At 51.7% G+C, this 18036-nt stretch overlaps 2 protein-coding genes across 4 annotated transcripts in view; both read right to left on the bottom strand.

The window, feature by feature from the left end:
- The window catches only part of LOC132216442 (zinc finger protein 551-like), a 72824-nt gene extending 64360 nt beyond the window's left edge, over nucleotides 1–8464 (bottom strand). Inside the window, exons 1-3 of one of the 3 annotated variants that reach the window (XR_009448757.1) lie at nucleotides 7698–8464; nucleotides 2867–2981; nucleotides 1197–2782 (exon numbers count right to left, since the gene is read on the bottom strand). The gene's annotated coding sequence lies outside the window, so the exon portion shown is untranslated. Of the gene's footprint in view, nucleotides 1–1196; nucleotides 2783–2866; nucleotides 2982–7697 lie in introns of those variants that run through there. The other 2 variants (XM_059665623.1, XM_059665626.1) reach the window with 2 other exon arrangements.
- Nucleotides 8465–10031: 1567 nt separating this feature from the next.
- On the bottom strand, nucleotides 10032–17104 carry LOC132216445 (zinc finger protein 883-like). The gene is made up of 3 exons (XM_059665643.1): nucleotides 16971–17104; nucleotides 13505–13628; nucleotides 10032–12217 (listed from the first exon to the last, which is right to left on the bottom strand). Exons 2-3 carry the CDS (start codon nucleotides 13623–13625, stop codon nucleotides 10344–10346), a joined length of 1995 nt encoding a protein of 664 aa, XP_059521626.1. The 5' UTR covers nucleotides 13626–13628; nucleotides 16971–17104; the 3' UTR covers nucleotides 10032–10343.
- Nucleotides 17105–18036: the final 932 nt, after the last annotated feature.

Here is an 18036-nt window from a genome sequence, read left to right as displayed (position 1 = left end):
ACAAAGCATCACGAAGGCCCGCGGTAGGTGTTGACGCAATGTAATTTCTGCCCAGTGCTCTGAAAAAAAAAAAAAAAAAAAAGATTCTGGTCTTCCGCTGACATGCCACCCTCTCCTAACTGGCCTCTCAGTTTTTTCGACACTAAGGGTTTCCGAACCTTTCCCTTTATTAGCGTCTTCACCATAGAACCTCCTTCATTTCTGAAATTAAATAAAAAAGCAAGCACACAAAAAACCAGTACGTAAAAACCCCACAAATAACAAAATACTCCCGTACCTAAAGGCCAGATGACACAGAGTGGATGCCTCCTGCTGACCCCAAGCTGAAGTAGCCAATGTGGGTTCTTATTTTAGAAGAGATGAGTGGTCACAGCCTTTGGGGCGTACTCCAGCGCAGCACAGTTTTACAGGAGCCTTGGGACACACACACAGGTCCTTGGGCCAAAATGTCCGTGCTCAGCAAGTCCCCTGGCTGACTGCTACCCCCTCTCGAGAACCTGCAGCGTGGAGGTCATGCCCGTGTGCAGTGCAGAGCTCATCAGCGGTCACTGTGCTTCATCACATGTGTGGCCTCCATTGGAAGATTTTTTCCTAAGAGCTATTTTTGAGCAGTTAAATCAGAAACTGCTGCCCTTTACTCCAAGTTCATTGTCAGAGCAGGAAATATTTGGCTTTTACAGGTAAGACCCCTTTTAGATATGTTTTATGTTTTGAAGTATTTATTGCTCCACTCAAGCATTTTGAACAACTCGATCGAGGTTGCCGAGCCAGGATTCAGCCCAGAGTGACATTAGGGCTGTGCTAAGGGTGTGCGACATCTTGGATGCTGCAGTGAGAGCAGCAGTGGACAGACAGAACATCAGCTCACAGTCACTGACAGAGCTGGGAGTGCTGGTCCAGAGGCCTTGAGCTACTGCCTTGTTTTGTCTCCAGTCATCCTTGTACCATCTCTCTGACGTTGCCCTGCTTATATCACCTCTGTGATTACTTACATCTTTCCCCTCAAATCGACTCACCATTTCCACTTGCCTTTATTTTAAAAGGAAAAGTTATTATATGGTGGGCTGTGGGAAGAGAACACAGACTAGAAGAACAGATGCCAAGCCACAGATGTTGGGAGCAGAGCAAGGTCAGTGGTCAGGAGGTGTGCCCTTTGTACACAACGTCAGAGAACAGTTAACATTCACCATATGATCACAGTCCTGTCAATGGCAAAGCAGTGTGAGAATATAAAAAGGTCACCATAAAAGTAAATGCGTGACCGTCACACTGTCCCATTCGGTGGATGCGGCACTGACTCGATCTCATGCACCTGCTCTGATTCCTGAGCTGCCAAGTGCTGGGCTGCTCTTCGCCTTCTCCCGAGTGAGCTGCTGGGAACTCGAGCTCTCTCTGCCTTTGCTGCTGTCTGCACATCTCCTCTCTGCTCCGCATGCTGACTTCATACAGTGGATGCTTGTCTGGTCCATTGCACCAGACTTAAAGCCAAATTTCCCCTTCATTTCAAGCGGTAATAGGAGGGTGCTTCAAACTTCACGGTGAGTGCAGACAGTGAATGGCTGGAGGGCTAGGGGGTAGGTGCTGGGAGAGTGCAGAAGGGGCAGGAATCCCAACAGTGGGCGTGGCTCTGAGCACAGAATCCGCAGGCAGCCTGGAGCCAGACTCTGGGCAAAACAGCCTTGTCCTAATGGTCCTGGAACTCCAACCGCATGCATATTTCACGTGTATTTGGAGAGCCCATCCCCTGTCTTATGATGAGGTAGTTCAAGGTCTTTTAGGGGTTTTTCCCTAATTTTTTTTCTTCAATTACCTTTGACAAGAGTATATGTTCATGGTAGAAAATTCAGAGATTGCCGAAAAGCACAAAATACAAGGTAAAACTGATTTTGCGGTCAAAATCACCATGCAGAGATGAGGCTTTTCTCCCCACTGCTCAGGGCTCACCCTCTGAGCCATGGTTAGAGCAAGGGCTGGCCTCCCAGGGCCTCAGCTCAGGTCTGCAGCCAGGGGCTCCCATTCAGACCACAGCCCGTGAGGAACGCGGCCCCACTTTTGACCCATGGCTCCGTGTTCCCTGCTGCCTCTGCTTCTAGGCCTTGGTGTGATCGTCCCACCTTGGCATGGGATGTTGCAGCCCCATATGTCACTGTCCTTCTCTGCCCCAGGCCCTGGGGACCTAATACCAAAGAGAGGGGCCCCCCACAGAGGCAGCCTTGACCGCACAGGTGCCTCCAATGACCCAGCCACCAAGCCCCAGCCATCCTGACCAAGGGCGCTGTGTGTTGGGGTGATGCTAGGCTGTGAACAGGACGAGTAGGAGTGGAAATTGTGGTCGTGGCCACATGGCCTGCACAGGGGACATCTGGGGGAGTCGGGTAGGGAAAGGGAGGGCTCTCTGAGGACACTCCTGCCCTACGCCTGCCTTTCAGTTCTTCCTCTCTTCTCTGGAGGACACTCCCCCAGTTGCCGGGATGACGTGCTAAGTGACCTCTTCGGAAAGACCACCATCTCCCGATAATCAGAGGCCAGCCAGGCCTACCTGCCAGGAGAGAAGGGGCAGGATGCCTGCCAGCTTGGTGTGCCCTCAGGATGACTGTCCATACCTCTGAGGGGAAGGTGTCCGTAAAACTCGTAACTCCAGACACTTTCTGCCTTTTGGGAAACAATGGGTGTTAGGGATGCTCGAGGAGTTCATTGCTCACGACTCTCCACACAGCTCAGCACTGGCAGCCGCAGCACAGCGGACAAGAAAGGGGATGAGTCAGCAGAGTCCATGGACTGGCTGTGGGAGAGAGAAAGTTACACTGGAGAATACAGGAAGTGAGGACATCACTTTACGACATGAAGCCAGATGTGAAAGTCTTACCTACAGATGCTACAAGTGCAAACACTTCTAGCATCACATCACAGAAGACTCTGAGCCTCATCAAGGAGCCCCCCTCCTGATAGAAGGCAATGACCACGTGCTCAACATTCGTATCCTGTGGTAATGGGGACAGTGTTCTTGATCAGCTTCTCTCCTAGGATTTTATATGCGTCATACTCCCCACCATCCACACCCAGTTGCTCCCTCTACTCCCCACATCAGAAAAGACACCAGGATCTGGTCTCATCAAAGTAACTTTCTTCTTTTACTTCATCCTTTCACCTCACCCCAGAGTGCTAAGGCCACCACTTTGCAGTACCTGCTCCACATAATTCTTTGAAACGCACTTGTCTTACAGGAATTCATTCTCAGAGGCACAACTTCAGAGATAACAGAAATCTGCTTTGTTGTGAGGACCGGTTGTTTCCTAATCACCTTTTTTTCCAAAATTATAGTTCACCACCTCCATAATCTATTTGTCTTACCCTTCTCCCTTACCCACCCACGTGGAGATTTTCAAGCCTGAGTGACACTGATGTATGCTATCTCATTCCTATGGATCACTCTAACAGCCCTAAATAACAGGCAGGTGGGTAGATAAATGGCATCTATGCTCTGTACCTGGCATGTAGCACCACATACTTACTCCATACAGAAGAATAAACTCAAAATTGATAAAAGACTTAAACCTAAGACAGAAAACCATAAAAATCTTAGAATCTTAGAAGAATCCATAGGCAGCAAAATCTCAGACAATTCTCATAGCAATAAGTTTACAGATACATCTCCTAGGACAATGGAAACTAAAGAGAAAATAAACAAATGGGACTACATCAAAATATAAAGCTTTTGTACAGCAAAAGAAACCATCAAAAAAACAAAAAGAGAACCCACTGCATGGGAGAACACATTTGCCAATGTTACATCCAATAAGGATTTAATCTCCAAAATATAGGGAGCTCATACAACTTAACAAAAGGAACATACACAATACAGTCAAAAATGGGCAAAGGACCTAAATAGATACTTTTTGAAAGAGGATATACAGAAGAGGCCAAGAGACATATGAAAAAATGCTCAAAGTCACTAATCATCCGAGAGATGCAAATCAAAATGACAATGAGGTATCATTTCACACCTGTTAGAATGGCTATCATCAACAAATCAACAAAACACAAGTGCTGGCGAGAATGTGAAGAACAAGGAACGCTCATGCACTGCTGGTGGGAATGTAGAGTTGCACAGCTACGGGGGAAAACAGTATGGACTTTCCTCAAAGAATTAAAAATGGAAATTGCATTTAACCCAGTAATCCCACTTCTAGGAATATATCCCAAAAAATCAGAAACATCAAGGAGAAAGAATACAGTAGGTCCTCAGGTTACTTCGGAGATCTCTTCCTATGGCTCAATGTAACGAGACTTTTGCCAGAAGTTGAAACCCACCTACATAAGCACGTACATCACTCACATGGAGCACAAACACAGCAGTAATGAAGTGAAACATAAAAGATAAGAATTCCTGACCTTTACTTGTGGTAAATAAATAATAAAAACATAATGGACACATGTACATATGTCGAAATAACGGAACTTTTTGTTTTATAAATAAATGGGAGATGGTGAAGTAACCACAAAATGACATACGTCAGACTCGACATAACCTGAGGACTGTCTGTATATCCACACCTATGTTCACAGCAGCACAATGTACAATAGCTAAGATTTGGAAACAGCCTAAGTGCCCATCAGTAGATGAGTGGATTGAAAAACTGTGGTACATCTACACAATGGAACACTACGCTGCTATAAAAAAGAACTCTTACCATTTGCAACAGCACAGATGGACCTAAACTAAATAAGCCAATCAGAGAAAGATAAATATCACATGATCTCACTTATTTTTAGAATATAACGAACAACATAAACAGATGGAACAAAAATAAATCCAGAGACATGGAAGCATTGAACAGTCAACCTCAGACGTAAGACAGGGGAGAGGAAGAGGAGGAGGGGGAAGAGATCAACCAATGTACTTGTATAGATGCATATAAGCATAACCAATGGGCACAGACAGTAGGGGACGAGGCCTGTGCTGGAGGGTGGGAGTGAGCAGGAGAGGTCAATAGGGAAAAAGGAGACATCTACACTAATAAAAGAGAAAAATGATAGTTGGCGTACGGCGATACCCTTTTCATTGGCTAATCAGGGCTATATGCAAATTAACTGCCAAATAAGATTGGCAGTTAACTGCCAACAAGATGGCGGTTAATTTGCATATGTAGGCACAATGCAGGGAGGCGAAAGGGAAAGCAGGAAGAAGCCCCCTGCCACTGACAGTGATCAGAAACCCAGGGGGGAGCTAAGAGCTGGGGGGCAGGGCAAAGGCGGCCCCAGCCGCCTTTGCCCTGCCCCCCAGCCATGATCAGAGAATCAAGTGCCTTTGCCACCCTGGCCAGTGATAGCAGGAAGTAGGGGTGGAGCCAGCGATGGGAGCTGGGCACGGTCGAAGCTGGCAGTCCCAGGAGCTAGGGGTCCCTTGCCTGGGCCTAAAGCGAAGCCCACGACCGCGGGGCCGCTGCAGCTGCGGGTCCCCGCTGCCCGAGCCAGATGCCTAGGCCAGAGGCGTTAGGCCTGGGCAGGGGTGGAGCCTGCAACCGTGGGGAGCTGGGGGTCCCCTGCCCGGGCCTGACACCTCTGGCAGAGGCGTCAGGCCTGGGCAAGGGGCAGAGCCAGCAATCGGAGGGGTCTGGGGGTCCCCTGCCCAGGCCTGACGCCTGGGCCAGAGGCATCAGGGCTGGGCTGGGGGCAGAACCAGTGATGGGGGGAAATGAGGGTCCCCTACCCAGGCCTGCTGCCTCTGGCCCAGGCGTCAGGCTGGGCAAGGGGCCGATCCTGCAATTGGAGGGTGATGGGGGTCAACGCCTAAAGGCTCCCAGTATGTGAGAGGGGGCAGGCTGGGCTGAGGGACACCCCCCCCCACACACCCAGTGCACGAATTTCGTGCACCGGCCCCCTAGTATATAATAATTTCAACAATAAAGAATTTTTATAAACACACAAAAGACCACATTCAGACCTCAGATATCCAGAGTCCACCTCCACTGCTGTTGCACTTCTTCTCCCTTCAGCAGTCACAGCCAACATCTCTCCACGTACCCGTCACTCAAGTTCCAGCCCCGATGGCCCTCTGCACCAAGCTAAGTGAGCCTCACACATGACCACTCAAGCCTCTAAGCTAACCCACAAGATTGACTGCAACACCCCAGGCCACACCAAGGGTCACAGCAAAACCCTGGTGAGTGTTTAGAGAATATGTACCAACCCTCATTTCCTCTTGTTGGAATTACTCTTCAGCCTCCAATTCATCTCACGTCCACTCATCTTTTAAAGGCCTTGGCCACTGGGAAACCATTCTCTCCCCAACACTCTACATGACCACTCTGTCCCTATGCTGTGCTGTGACACCCACCTCCCACAAACAGGGGCCCCAGCAGGAAAGCCAGTCCTTAGGCCCACACTGTCCCATCTGAGCAACTATTACCATTATCATCCTGAGCATGATTCCCTATATATTTTTAAATAAACTTTTATTGATTTCAGAGAGGAAGGAAGAGAGAGAGATAGAAACATCAATGATGAGAATCATTGTTTGGCTGCCTACTGCACGCACCCTAGTGGGGATCGAGCCCGCAACCCAGGCATGTGCCCTTAACCAGAATAGAACCTGGGACACTTCAGTCCACAGGTCAATGCTCTTTCCACTGAGCCAAACCGGCTAGGGACCCTATATATTTTTTAATAAATTTTTATTGCTTTCTGAAAGGAACGGAGAGGGAGATAGAAACAGCAATGAGAAATCATTGATTGGCTGCCCCCTGCACTCCCCCTACTAGGGATCTGGCCCACAACCTGGGCATATGCCCTTGACCTGAATCAAACCTGGGAACTTTCAGTCCACAGGCTGAGCTCCAACCACTGAGCTAAACCAGCTAGGGCCCATGATTCCCTATACTAAAGTCATCTACAGCCCTGGCAGATGGGTCTCAGTTGCTTGAGCATCGACCCATGATGCACTGAGAGGTTGCAGGCCTTGGTCCTGGTCAGCTCACATGGCTGCAACCCATCCATCCTTGTTTCCCGCTCATGGATCTTTCTGTCGATTTCCCTCTCGCTGTCTATGTCTAAAATCAATAAAAGTGTATATTTTTATAAGGACACCTGCCCGTTCCTGACCCAGCTCAGTCTTCACTCTGAGCCTTCGCACATTCTGGTCCCTGTGTCTGGGAGGAACCCCCACCTCTCATTCCACTCGTTGCCAAAACCAGGGTCCACGTCACAAAGCCCCAGCCGTGGCCTCAGGACTCTGGGCTGAGTGTCCCCGGGGCCCAGGGCGGGAAGAGGGGCGACGGCCCAGAACCCCACGACCTCAGAGGCCACCAGAGAGTGAGGCCCTGACAGGAGCCCCCCAGCCCCGTCCCCCCGCGGCTCTGCCCCCGCAGGAACCCGTGGGAACTCAAGGGCTGAGGGCCGGGCACCCACCCCAGGACCCAGGGGCTCCGGCTGCTCAGGGCCCTGGCCCAGCCCCGGGCGGGAGAGGCCCGCCTCCCTCGGGCTCAAGGTCCCCCTTTATTCACAGCCACCCCCGGCCCCGGCGCCCTGAGCAGGAAGTGAACCTCCTCCCGGCCCCGCCGCTCGGCCCCTCTGTCGCCTTTAGACACAAACCAGGCCTGGGTGCCCCCTCCCGGCTCAGCCCCCCACGGCCTCCCCCGGCGGCCCCGCAGCCCGTCGCCCTCCCTCCCCTCACACCCCGGGGCCCCACGGGGACTCACTGCGCTGGACGCTGCGCCCTGGGCGGCGGGACCCGAGCGGCGCCGGCCCCGAGGCTGGAGGGTCCGATGGGGTGAGGCCGAGGGGCCTCTGTTGGCGGAGAGGAGTCGGGGAGCCTCGGGGACCCGAGTCTCTGGTGTTGGGGCTCAACCAGCCTCAGGCCCGCCCTGCGCAGCGGGGACCCTGTCTCCCCCGCCTCCTCCATTGCGTCACCAACGCTCAGGCGCGCGCGCACCAAACCTTGCAGGTCCGTTACCGGAAGCCACAATGACTGCCATGAAGACCGTACCGGAAGTCCCGCCCTAACTGAAACTGCAGGAACCCAAACGCGCCTACCTCAGCGGAAGCGGGCGCAGTGCTTTCTGGGTGATGTAGTTTTCTCCCGCAGCCCTGGCCGTGACCCTGGGGAGTGAAGGTGATGTGATGCTGCTAGTGGTGCTGGGGGAGCAGATGGGACCAGAGGCCGGGTTCAGGGGGACATACCGACAGGCCCCCCCAGGGGAGGGGGGATCGGGAGAGACCCCCAAAGAACATATGCACAGGGAATGGGAGACATCTCATCACCATCGACAATAAAAATACACATTACATTTTATTTAAAAATGTATAATAGAGCTCCGCTGGGGCCTTCTCCCTGGGCCTGTTCCTCCTCCTCCTCCTGCAGCTCAGGAGACCTGCCGCCCTCCACCTGCCCCTGCCCTTGGGACTGGGAGGCTGCCGCGTCTTGGGGGATGATGGCACCTGGCTCGGGCCATGCGGGTCACCTGCATCCTCCCCGCCCCCCCCCCCCCCCCCCCCCCCCCCCCGTCCTCCTCCTTCAGTCCCTGTTGGCCGCCCACCAGCTGCTGGTCCGGGCACCTGCAGGAGGGGAGCTGGCGCCCCCTAGTGTTCTCACCCACATGACTCAGGATTCAGGGCTGAGTGTTTCTCCAAGGTCCCAGGTCCCAAGGTAAGAAGGGGCTGGACAGCCCCAGGACCCCAGGCCCTCAGAGGCCACAGACTGTGAGGCCCTGAAATCAGCCCCACAGCCCAGTCCCCTCAGCGGCTCTGCACCCGCAGGAACCTGTGGGAACTAAAGGGCTGTTGAGGGCCTGGCACCCACCCCAGGACCCAGGGGCTCAGGCTGCTCAGGGCCCTGGCCCACACCCCAGGCTGGGTGATGCCTGCAGCCCTCAGCGGTAAGTCCAGTGCGCACCTGCCAGTGAACTCATCACCTACAGGGTTCTCCTTCCCGCCCCTCCTGCTGGCCTCTCCCTTCTAGACTGTTCTTCCTCTGGGCAGTTTTGGGAAAACGTCAGAACCCTGCCTCACACAATGTCCCTCTACTGATCACAGGAAACGATGACCCCAGCTTCCTGAGAATGAAAGTAAAGCTTATCTTCGCCTCTTGATGTCGCCTTCAGACACAAAAACAGGCCTGGGTTTTGCTGAACAATCCTGGCTCAGTCGCACCACCATGTCCTCACAGTGGCGTTGTGTGTGGCCCACAGCCCCTTTCGCCCACCAAAGGGCACATCACCCACGGACTGTTCTTCACACTGTGACCTGGGCTGCAGAACCAGAGACGCGCCAGCACTGTCGGATGGAGGGTAAATGGGATGAGGCTGAGTTGAACCCTTTGAGGAGAGAGGAGTCTGGGAGGCACAGAGGCCTTAATCCCACCAGTGGGGGCTCCACAAGCCTGACACACCCTGCACAGCCGGGCCGCTGCCCATGAAGCCCCTTCCTGGTTGTATCCAGTCCTGGACCCTCTGCCTCTATAAACACAATAAAAGGTCAAAATGACCACCACGTGGAAGATAACGCAAGTCCCGCCCAAACCAATAAGCACTGGGACCATGTGCTCCTGGGTTTTAATTGGCTAAACCCAGCCATCATTAGGCACATCGCCCTTTGGGGAATGTAATTTTCATGGCCATGCAGGTGATACCAGGCAATGACCATCGTAAACACTGGTGTTGGGGTGGGGGGTTAGGGGGGAACTGTGGCATTGGGAAATAAAACGTTAGGATTTGGGGTCTTGACTCAGGAATCTCGAGAGTGTTGTCTGCAACTGTTCTCATGTTTAGAAATATTTCAGATTAAATGAAGCTCAGAATGCTCCTCAGGGTGAAATGCGTTCTATTATTCCTGAACGCTACAGACCTAAATGGAGATATATATATATATATATTTAAATTGACTTTTAGAGGGAAAATGAGATGGAAACTGATTGCCTGCCTCCTGCACCCCCGGCCCCCCCATAGCATCTAGCCAGGAAACTGGCTTCTGCCCTCAACAGAATACGAACAGGCAACCTTTCTGTGCATGAGATGACACTCACACAACAGACCCACTCCAGTTGTCAGAGCTTTTATTTCTAATTTACAAATTTCACATTTTTACAAGAAACAGCCGGCTATGAGAGAACATACATAACCTTATCCTATTCATTGAAAAACAAAATTTGAAAAGATACAAAGACTAACAGGTCGATTTTTCCTACATTGTCTGCATGTCTGCAGTCAGCACACATTGTGAAGCTATGGAGCTAAGAGTTACTGAATGTGCCAGGCCCTGGATTCAATGCTTCACAAGAATTATATCCTCTCCCCAACCTGACATGGCTTGCCCATCTGTTTCCTGGGGAGGAAACGAGGCTCGGAGACTCAATGTGAACTGCCTGATTGTAGAGGAAATAAAAGGCAGGGCGGGAAGACAAACAGACAGGTATCTAATAACAGGGTTCTGTTGTGGCCCGTGAGCATAGAACTTTGGCTGAAGGAGTTCCCACTATCACCACCCTCAGATGGCGTTTCTCCAGGGTGAACCCTCTGATGATGTGTGAGAGCAGCGGTTTGCCTGCATGACTCCCCAGTATCACTACGCTCAGAATGCTCGTATCCAAAGTGATCTCTGTGGTGTTGGATGAGGTTACAGTGTTCCCTCAATGAGGTCGCACAATCACTACACTGATATGGCTTTTCTCCGGTTTGAATTCTCTTATGGTTAAGGAGATAGTGACTGGACCCACATGATTTCCCACATTCACTACACTCATACAGCTTTGCACCAGTGTGCACTCTCTGGTGAACACTGAGGCTACACTTTTGACTGAATGACTTCCCACAATCACCACACACATAGGACTTTTTACCAGTGTGAGTTCTCTGGTGACTCTTAAGGTTACACTTTTCACTGAATGACTTTCCACAATCACTACACTGATATGGCTTTTCTCCAGTGTGAATTCTCTTATGGTTAAGGAGATGATGGTTGGACCCAAATGATTTCCCACATTCACTACACTCATATGGCTTTGCACCAGTGTGCACAGTCTGGTGAACGTTAAGGCTACACTTCTGACTGAATGACTTCCCACAATCACCACACACATAGGGCTTTTCACCAGTGTGAGTTCTCTGGTGACTCTTGAGGTTACACTTTTGACTGAATGACTTCCCACAATCACTACACTGATATGGCTTTTCTCCAGTGTGAATTCTCATATGGATAAGGAGATGAAGACTGGACCCACATGATTTCCCACATTCACTACACTCATACGGCTTTGCACCAGTGTGCACTCTCTGGTGAGTGTTGAGGCTATACCTTTGCCTGAATGACTTGCCACAATCACCACACACATAGGGCTTTTCACCAGTGTGCACTCTCTGGTGACTGTTGAAGGCACACTTTTGCCTGAATGACTTCCCACAATCACCACACACATAGGGCCTTTCACCAGTGTGAACTCTTTTGTGTTGAGTTAGGTTAGAGCATTGCCTGAAGAACTTCCCACAATCAGTGCACTCATAGGGCTTTTCTCCCGTGTGAACTCTCTGGTGTTCAATGAGGGTAGTGCTTTTTCTAAAGAACTTCCCACAATCAGTGCACTCATAGGGCTTTTCTCCCGTGTGAACTCTTCTATGTCGATTGCGTTTAAAGGTACGCATAGAGACTTCCCCACATTTGTTACCCTCATTATTCACTTCTTCAGAGCAGATACTCTGATGTCGAACGACTTTCCCACTGTTGCTGGCAGTGTTTTCATGGCCACCCCAATTGTAATGACTTTTTCCACTCACAAATTCCCATGAAATCTCACTTTCACTGTGTCGCTCCCCAGTGTTGAGAGGGGCCTGGTGCTGGAGAAGCCTCGAGATGCCTGGGGAGACTTTCCCAACCTTTGTATTGGTTGAAGGCACCCAAGATCGGAAGCTGCACCTGGTCACAAACGAGGCCCTGTCCACAGCTACTGTCCAGGGCTTCTCTCCAGGGCCAAACCCCTGCTGCTGGTGAGGGTTTGCACCGAAACAGAAGTCTCTCACAGGGGCGTCACTGAAGAAGGCTTTCTGCTCTAGGTATGCTGCCTGTGACTCAGTCAGGTGCAGAATGTCTTTTAACACTGAGAAACACCACTTACACCGCAGGGTCCTCTGGGTTGCTGGAGCTGTCTCAGAAGCCCTGACCTGTGATTGTCCTTGTACAGATACGCTCTGCTCAGAATAGGCCTCCACATCATATGTTTTATGCCAGCAACCTAAAAAGAGAGAAACGAGCAGAAACTGAATGTTGACTCTGGTGACGGGAAATTCCATTGCGAAAATGTTTTGCACATAATATTTGGGTTGTCTGAAATTGTCTGAAAACAAGAGATGTGCATGAACAATTAATAAGAAGCTGTTGTGAAGGGGTGGGCCTCTGAAGGTCACAAAACAGGGAAGACCTCACCAGAACCATGACACAGACATGGCAAGGACCAGGTGGAAGAGAAGATGCACTTCCAGCTCAGGCCTCTGCTAACAGTGCTGAGCAGGGCTGGTGTGCTGATGGCAGGGGCAAGCTGTGCAGAAGGATGGCTATGTCTTCTTCCAAGTAAAATTCAATAAACAAGTAGCAGGTCTTTGATGACTATTTAAGCATGTATGTGCACCTCATAACACATGTGCAGGTCCATGTAGGAGACTACTGCACAGGGAGCAGTGCAGAGGGACAGATGATGCAAAATGGTGACAAAGGTGAAGGTAGCCATAACCCAGGAAGTCACAGATGAAATCCAAGTCAGCAAAGGGTCAAGTATAGGAAAGAGAAGGCAGAAATGGGGGGCAGCCAGTGGCACCTTTCCCTAAACACAGATGGAAATTAGCTGGTTCCTGGTACCATCTGACCACCACCATTGTGTGATACCTTCACCCAGTTGTCATTCAGTATGGTCAGAACTCCTCTGAGACCATCTTGCATGTTCACCCTATGGGGAAACCAGGTTTCTTCCTGATCTTCTACTCTACTAACGCATAAACCCTAACTATTTCAAGTATTAATTAAAGACAATGGAGGAGAGCAGCCAGCTCTGGCTCAGAGCAATTTGGCCCGCAATAGTACTCAGCTAAGGTAATATTACAAACAACAGTTGAAGAAGGGTTTTAAAAGAATAGCCCATGGTTCATGGAAGTGAAGAACATAACCTGGCACAGGCTGTCAGAAAGCACCTTCCCTAGAGGACAGGGGAAGAAGGGAATAAATGTGGGTATTGTCATCCTCCCAGGGAGAGGAAGAGGAAGGTGGGACCCATTAAGCTGCCTGTAAGACTCCCACTTTCCATACACTTTCTGCACTTTTTGAGGCAATGGGTGTCAGGGATGTTCGTGCAGTCCATTCGTCAGGGCTCTCCACACAGCTCAGCACCGGCAGCCAGAGCACATCTGACAAGACAGTGGCGGAAAGTAGCAGAACCATGGTCTGCCCGTGGGAGAGAGAAAGCTATGTTTTGAGAATAAAGGAAGAAAGGGCATCATCTCACGACCCTGGGACAATGTGAAGCTCTTACCTACAGATGAGACGAGCGCAAACACTTCCAGCATCACATCGCAGTACAGAATTCTCTGCGCCTCGCCAAGGAGTGCCCACTCCTGCTCAGAGAAGCCAATGGCCACGTCCTCAAAGTCCATATCCTGTCGTAATAGGGACAGTTCAGTCCATGATCAGCTTCTCTCCTAGGCTTTACTTCCATCATACCTCCCACTCTCCATACCCATCTCCTCCCTCCCTCTCCCATCATCACAGAAAACAGCAGGCCTTGCATCCATCAGAGTCACTCTCTCCTCATGTTCCTACTGATACTGGGTCTTCCCACAGCAATAGAGCAGGATGCCCAGATTGATGATACCTGAACTCAGGGCCTCACATTTAGGGTCAACACAATGGGTGTCCCAACACAGGGCACAGATAACTGTTGGCCATAAAGAGAGATGTGAGTGATTTGACACTGGTCCTGTGGGGCGATATCCTCCTTGTCCAACAAATTCTCCTTCCAAGACCCTGAAAAACATGGCATCACTCGTCACCCGTTCAATTCCAGTCCTAGGGTGCTGAGGCCAACACTTTGCTCTGCCTGTTTCACATAATTCTTTGTATCACACTTCTTCCATACAGCCTCATTCCCAGAGTCAAAACTTAAAAGGCAAAACATATTCACCATGAAGAGGAGGGGCTGTTTTCTAATAACTTTTTCAACCTTCTAACTCATCTCCTCTGTAAAGTATTTCTCTTTTACCCTTCTCCCTTCCCCAAGACAGTAGAGATTTTCAAGCCCAGATGACACTGACGTCTGCTATCCCATTCCCATTGATCACTGTACCCGCCCAACAACAACAGGCAGGTGTGCACCTATATGACACCTAAATTCTGGACCTGGCATGTAGCACCACAACACACGTCTTTTCAGGAATTACCCCCAAATTCCCCACGATGTATCATCCAGTTATCACCAGAAATGTACTCAACCTTCATTCCTTCTATTTTAAAATCAGGGATGTGCCGAACCCAGTTTGGCTCAGTAGATAGAGCGTCGGCCTGCGGACTGAAAGGTCCCAGGTTTGATTCCGGTCAAGGGCATGTACCTGGGTTGCGGGCACATCCCCAGTAGGAGATGTGCAAGAGGCAGCTGATCAATGTTTCTCTCTCATCGATGTTTCTAACTCTCTATCTCTCTTCCTTCCACTCTGTAAAATATCAATAAAATATATTAAAAAAAAACAAAACTCAGGGATCTGTGGCCATGAATTCACACTCCCTCTCCAAGGGCCCATCACTCCTCCTCCCACACCTCTCACACCTGCGCTCCCATACCCCCAGTTCCCATAGACATCTCCTTGGACTTAGTCGTTACTCAGCATGTGTGTTCCAGAGACTGCATGGCAAGTTTAAACAGTATCAAGTACAGTGGGGTCTTGACTTACGAGTGTCCCGACTAACGAGTTTTTTGAGATACCAGCTGTCTCTCGGTTGATTTTTTCCATTGAGTTGACAGAGTAATTTGAGTTAACGAGCTCCTTAACGAGCTCGGTCTCGGAACGAATTAAACTCATAAGTCAAGGCCCCACTGAACTAACCTGACTCTGAGTGCCCCAACCCAAGACAAAGCCTTCAGTTCCTCTATGAAGGCCTCCCTCCCAACCTGTTTTCCCTTCCACCTCACCTATTGAGAACCGCATCAGATCTCAGTCACCCAGGGCCCACCTCTACTGCTGCTGCACTTGATGTCCGTTCTCCACTCACAGTCTATGGTCCTCTACCCCATGCCCAGTGAGTCTCACAGATGCCCACTCATGCCCATAGGCAAATCAACAAAACTGGATGCAACACACCAGGCCACACAAAGGGTCACGAGAAATATGGGTGAGTGTTTAAGAAGTAAATATGACCCTAACCGGTTTGGCTCAGGGGACAGAGTGTCAGCCTGCGGACTCAAGGGTCCCAGGTTCAATTCCGGTCAAGGGCATGCACCTTAGTTGCGGGCACGTCCCCAGTAGGGAGTGTGCAGGAGGCAGCTGATGGATGTTTCTAACTCTCTATCCCTCTACTTTTCTTTCTGTAAAAAAATCAATAAAATATATTTTTAAAAAGAAGTAAATATGCACTAGCCAAAGTCTAACCTTTTTTGAATTACTCTTCTACCTCCAATAGAAGTAGGTGACCTTCAGCTCCTCCCTGGTGCAGATGGTTATTCTTAAGTAGTCTTCATCTTAAACTCCTCAGAGTTCCACATGGTCATTGACTGGTCTCTGAAATATCTCATAACTTAATAGGAAAAAATAAGATTTTATATTCCCCATGAACATTGCTTTTCTGACTATGAATTTCTCCATCTCAGTTGATGGTGCTTTCATACCTTCAGGTACTAAATCCAACCTTCACATCATCTCTGATTCTTATCTCTCTCCAATCCCCAAAATTAGGAAATCCAGGTGGTCACAGCTAAATCAGTGAACCATAATGCAACTGCTTCTTCCACACCACAACCACCACTGTGCTCCCGGTACCCTCACACTCACCAGCGCTATCACAGCAGCTCGTCCTGGGCCTCCTACCTCCGGCCTCACACCCATCCTGTGCATCAGGCTGCAGCCACAGGGAGTCTAATGAGACCTGGGCCAGGTCACCTGCTCTACTGCTCCCATGACCCCAATGACCCCATCACCAGCAGAACAGAAACCCACGTGGTCACAAAGCCCCTCTGCACTTGGTTCCTGTCCCACTGTTTCCAGTTCCTGTTTTCACAAAATGGACCCCTGCTCGTCCCTGAATCAGCTGAGTCTTCGCTCCCAGCCTTTGCACATTCTGGAGCCCGTGCACGGAAGGGCCTGTCACTCAGAATTCCACTGGCTGCGCAAACCAGCTGCCACTCATCTGACCCTTGACCTGGGCTGAGGACTCTGGGCTGAGTGTCTCCGGGGCCGGGGCGGGAAGAGGGGCCGACGGCCCAGGACCCCACGACCTCAGAGGCCACCAGAGAGTGAGGCCCTGACAGGAGCCCCCCAGCCCCGTCCCCCCGCGGCTCTGCCCCCGCAGGAACCGGTGGGAACTCAAGGGCTGAGGGCCGGGCACCCACCCCAGGACCCAGGGGCTCTGTCCGTGGTCACGTGACGCGGAGATGCCCCTCCCTCAGGGCTGGTCCTCAGGGCGCCCCCTGCTGGGCTGCTGTGCTCACAGCCCCTCCTCCGCCCTCACCGCTGTCCTCTCTCCTGGAGGCGGCTCCTCCTCCGGGCGGTTGTGGGGACCTTCAGACCCGCATCTCAGGCCTCACCCTCCGCTGCTCACAACCACCCCGGCCCCGGCGCCCTGAGCAGGAAGTGAACCTCCTCCCGGACCCGCCGCTCGGCCTCTCTGTCGCCTTTAGACACAAACCAGGCCTGGGTGCCCCCTCCCGGCTCAGCCCCCCACGGCCTCCCCCGGCGGCCCCGCAGCCCGTCGCCCTCCCTCCCCTCACACCCCGGGGCCCCACGGGGACTCACTGCGCTGGACGCTGCGCCCTGGGCGGCGGGACCCGAGCGGCGCCGGCCCCGAGGCTGGAGGGTCCGATGGGGTGAGGCCGAGGGGCCTCTGTCGGCGGAGAGGAGTCGGGGAGCCTCGGACGCCCCAAAATCGAAGATGGCGGCGCCACAGGCTCAGACACACCCGGCCCCGCGGGGCGCTGCCTCCCCGTCCCTCCTCCTCCCGATGGGCGCGCTGAAGCCCGGGAGCCGATGAAGAAAAATGTCCGCCAGGAGGAGGGCACCGGAAGTCCCGCCCTAACCGTAAACACTGGCACCAAAACGACCTGCGTGTTCGCATTGCTTTCTGGGTAATGTAGTTTTCTCAACCGCCCAGCAGAGGGCTGGCTTTCCAGCCCGGGAACTTGGGGATCAAGGGGGAAGTGGCGCTGCCAGGGGCGCTGGGGGAGGAGACGGGAGCAGAGGCCGGGTTCACGGGGACAGACTGACAGGCCCGCCCCCCGCCCCCGGGGAGGGAGGGGGAGGAGAATTCCTGATCTGGGCTCTCTAGGGGAGACTCCACAAAATAAAATGAATGTGTTGTTACCTGAAAGGAACGGACCACATTTCTGTAACTAGGCTGATGGGAACAAGATACTTTTTAGAAATGTGGATCGGCAATAATAGAAACAAGTGGTCCATTTTCATTTGTCATCATATAGGAGCTGTGTGTTGAACAAAAGCTCACCCCAACAGCCATTTATTTCCAGGGGCCACATCATTGCAGCGACTGTGGAACGGAGAGGCCCAGACTCAGCTCTCACACCGGGTACAGGCTCTCAGCCCCACCCCTTCCTTGTTAAGGAATCGGGCTCAGCCAAGTCCCACCCCTGTCAGCAGGTGCACTCCTCCCTCCAGGGGGGCCTGTACCGTCAGTCACTCTGGCACCACGTGTACAACAGATGGGGGCAGCTTTAGGTTTATGTTGTGTTCTTCTCTGATTTTCCGTGACTGGGTTGGTGCTGCTGCCAATACAGTGACCTGCTGATGGCAAAGACTCGCTTGCTTAGCTCAGCGGCTTGAGTGGGCACCAGTGAAAGCCCTCCAA

Source organism: Myotis daubentonii, chromosome 15, assembly GCF_963259705.1.
Source record: "Myotis daubentonii chromosome 15, mMyoDau2.1, whole genome shotgun sequence".
Lineage (NCBI taxonomy): Eukaryota > Metazoa > Chordata > Mammalia > Chiroptera > Vespertilionidae > Myotis > Myotis daubentonii.
The sequence above is the reverse complement of the archived record's forward strand: the minus strand, read 5'-3'. Positions and strand labels throughout refer to the sequence as shown.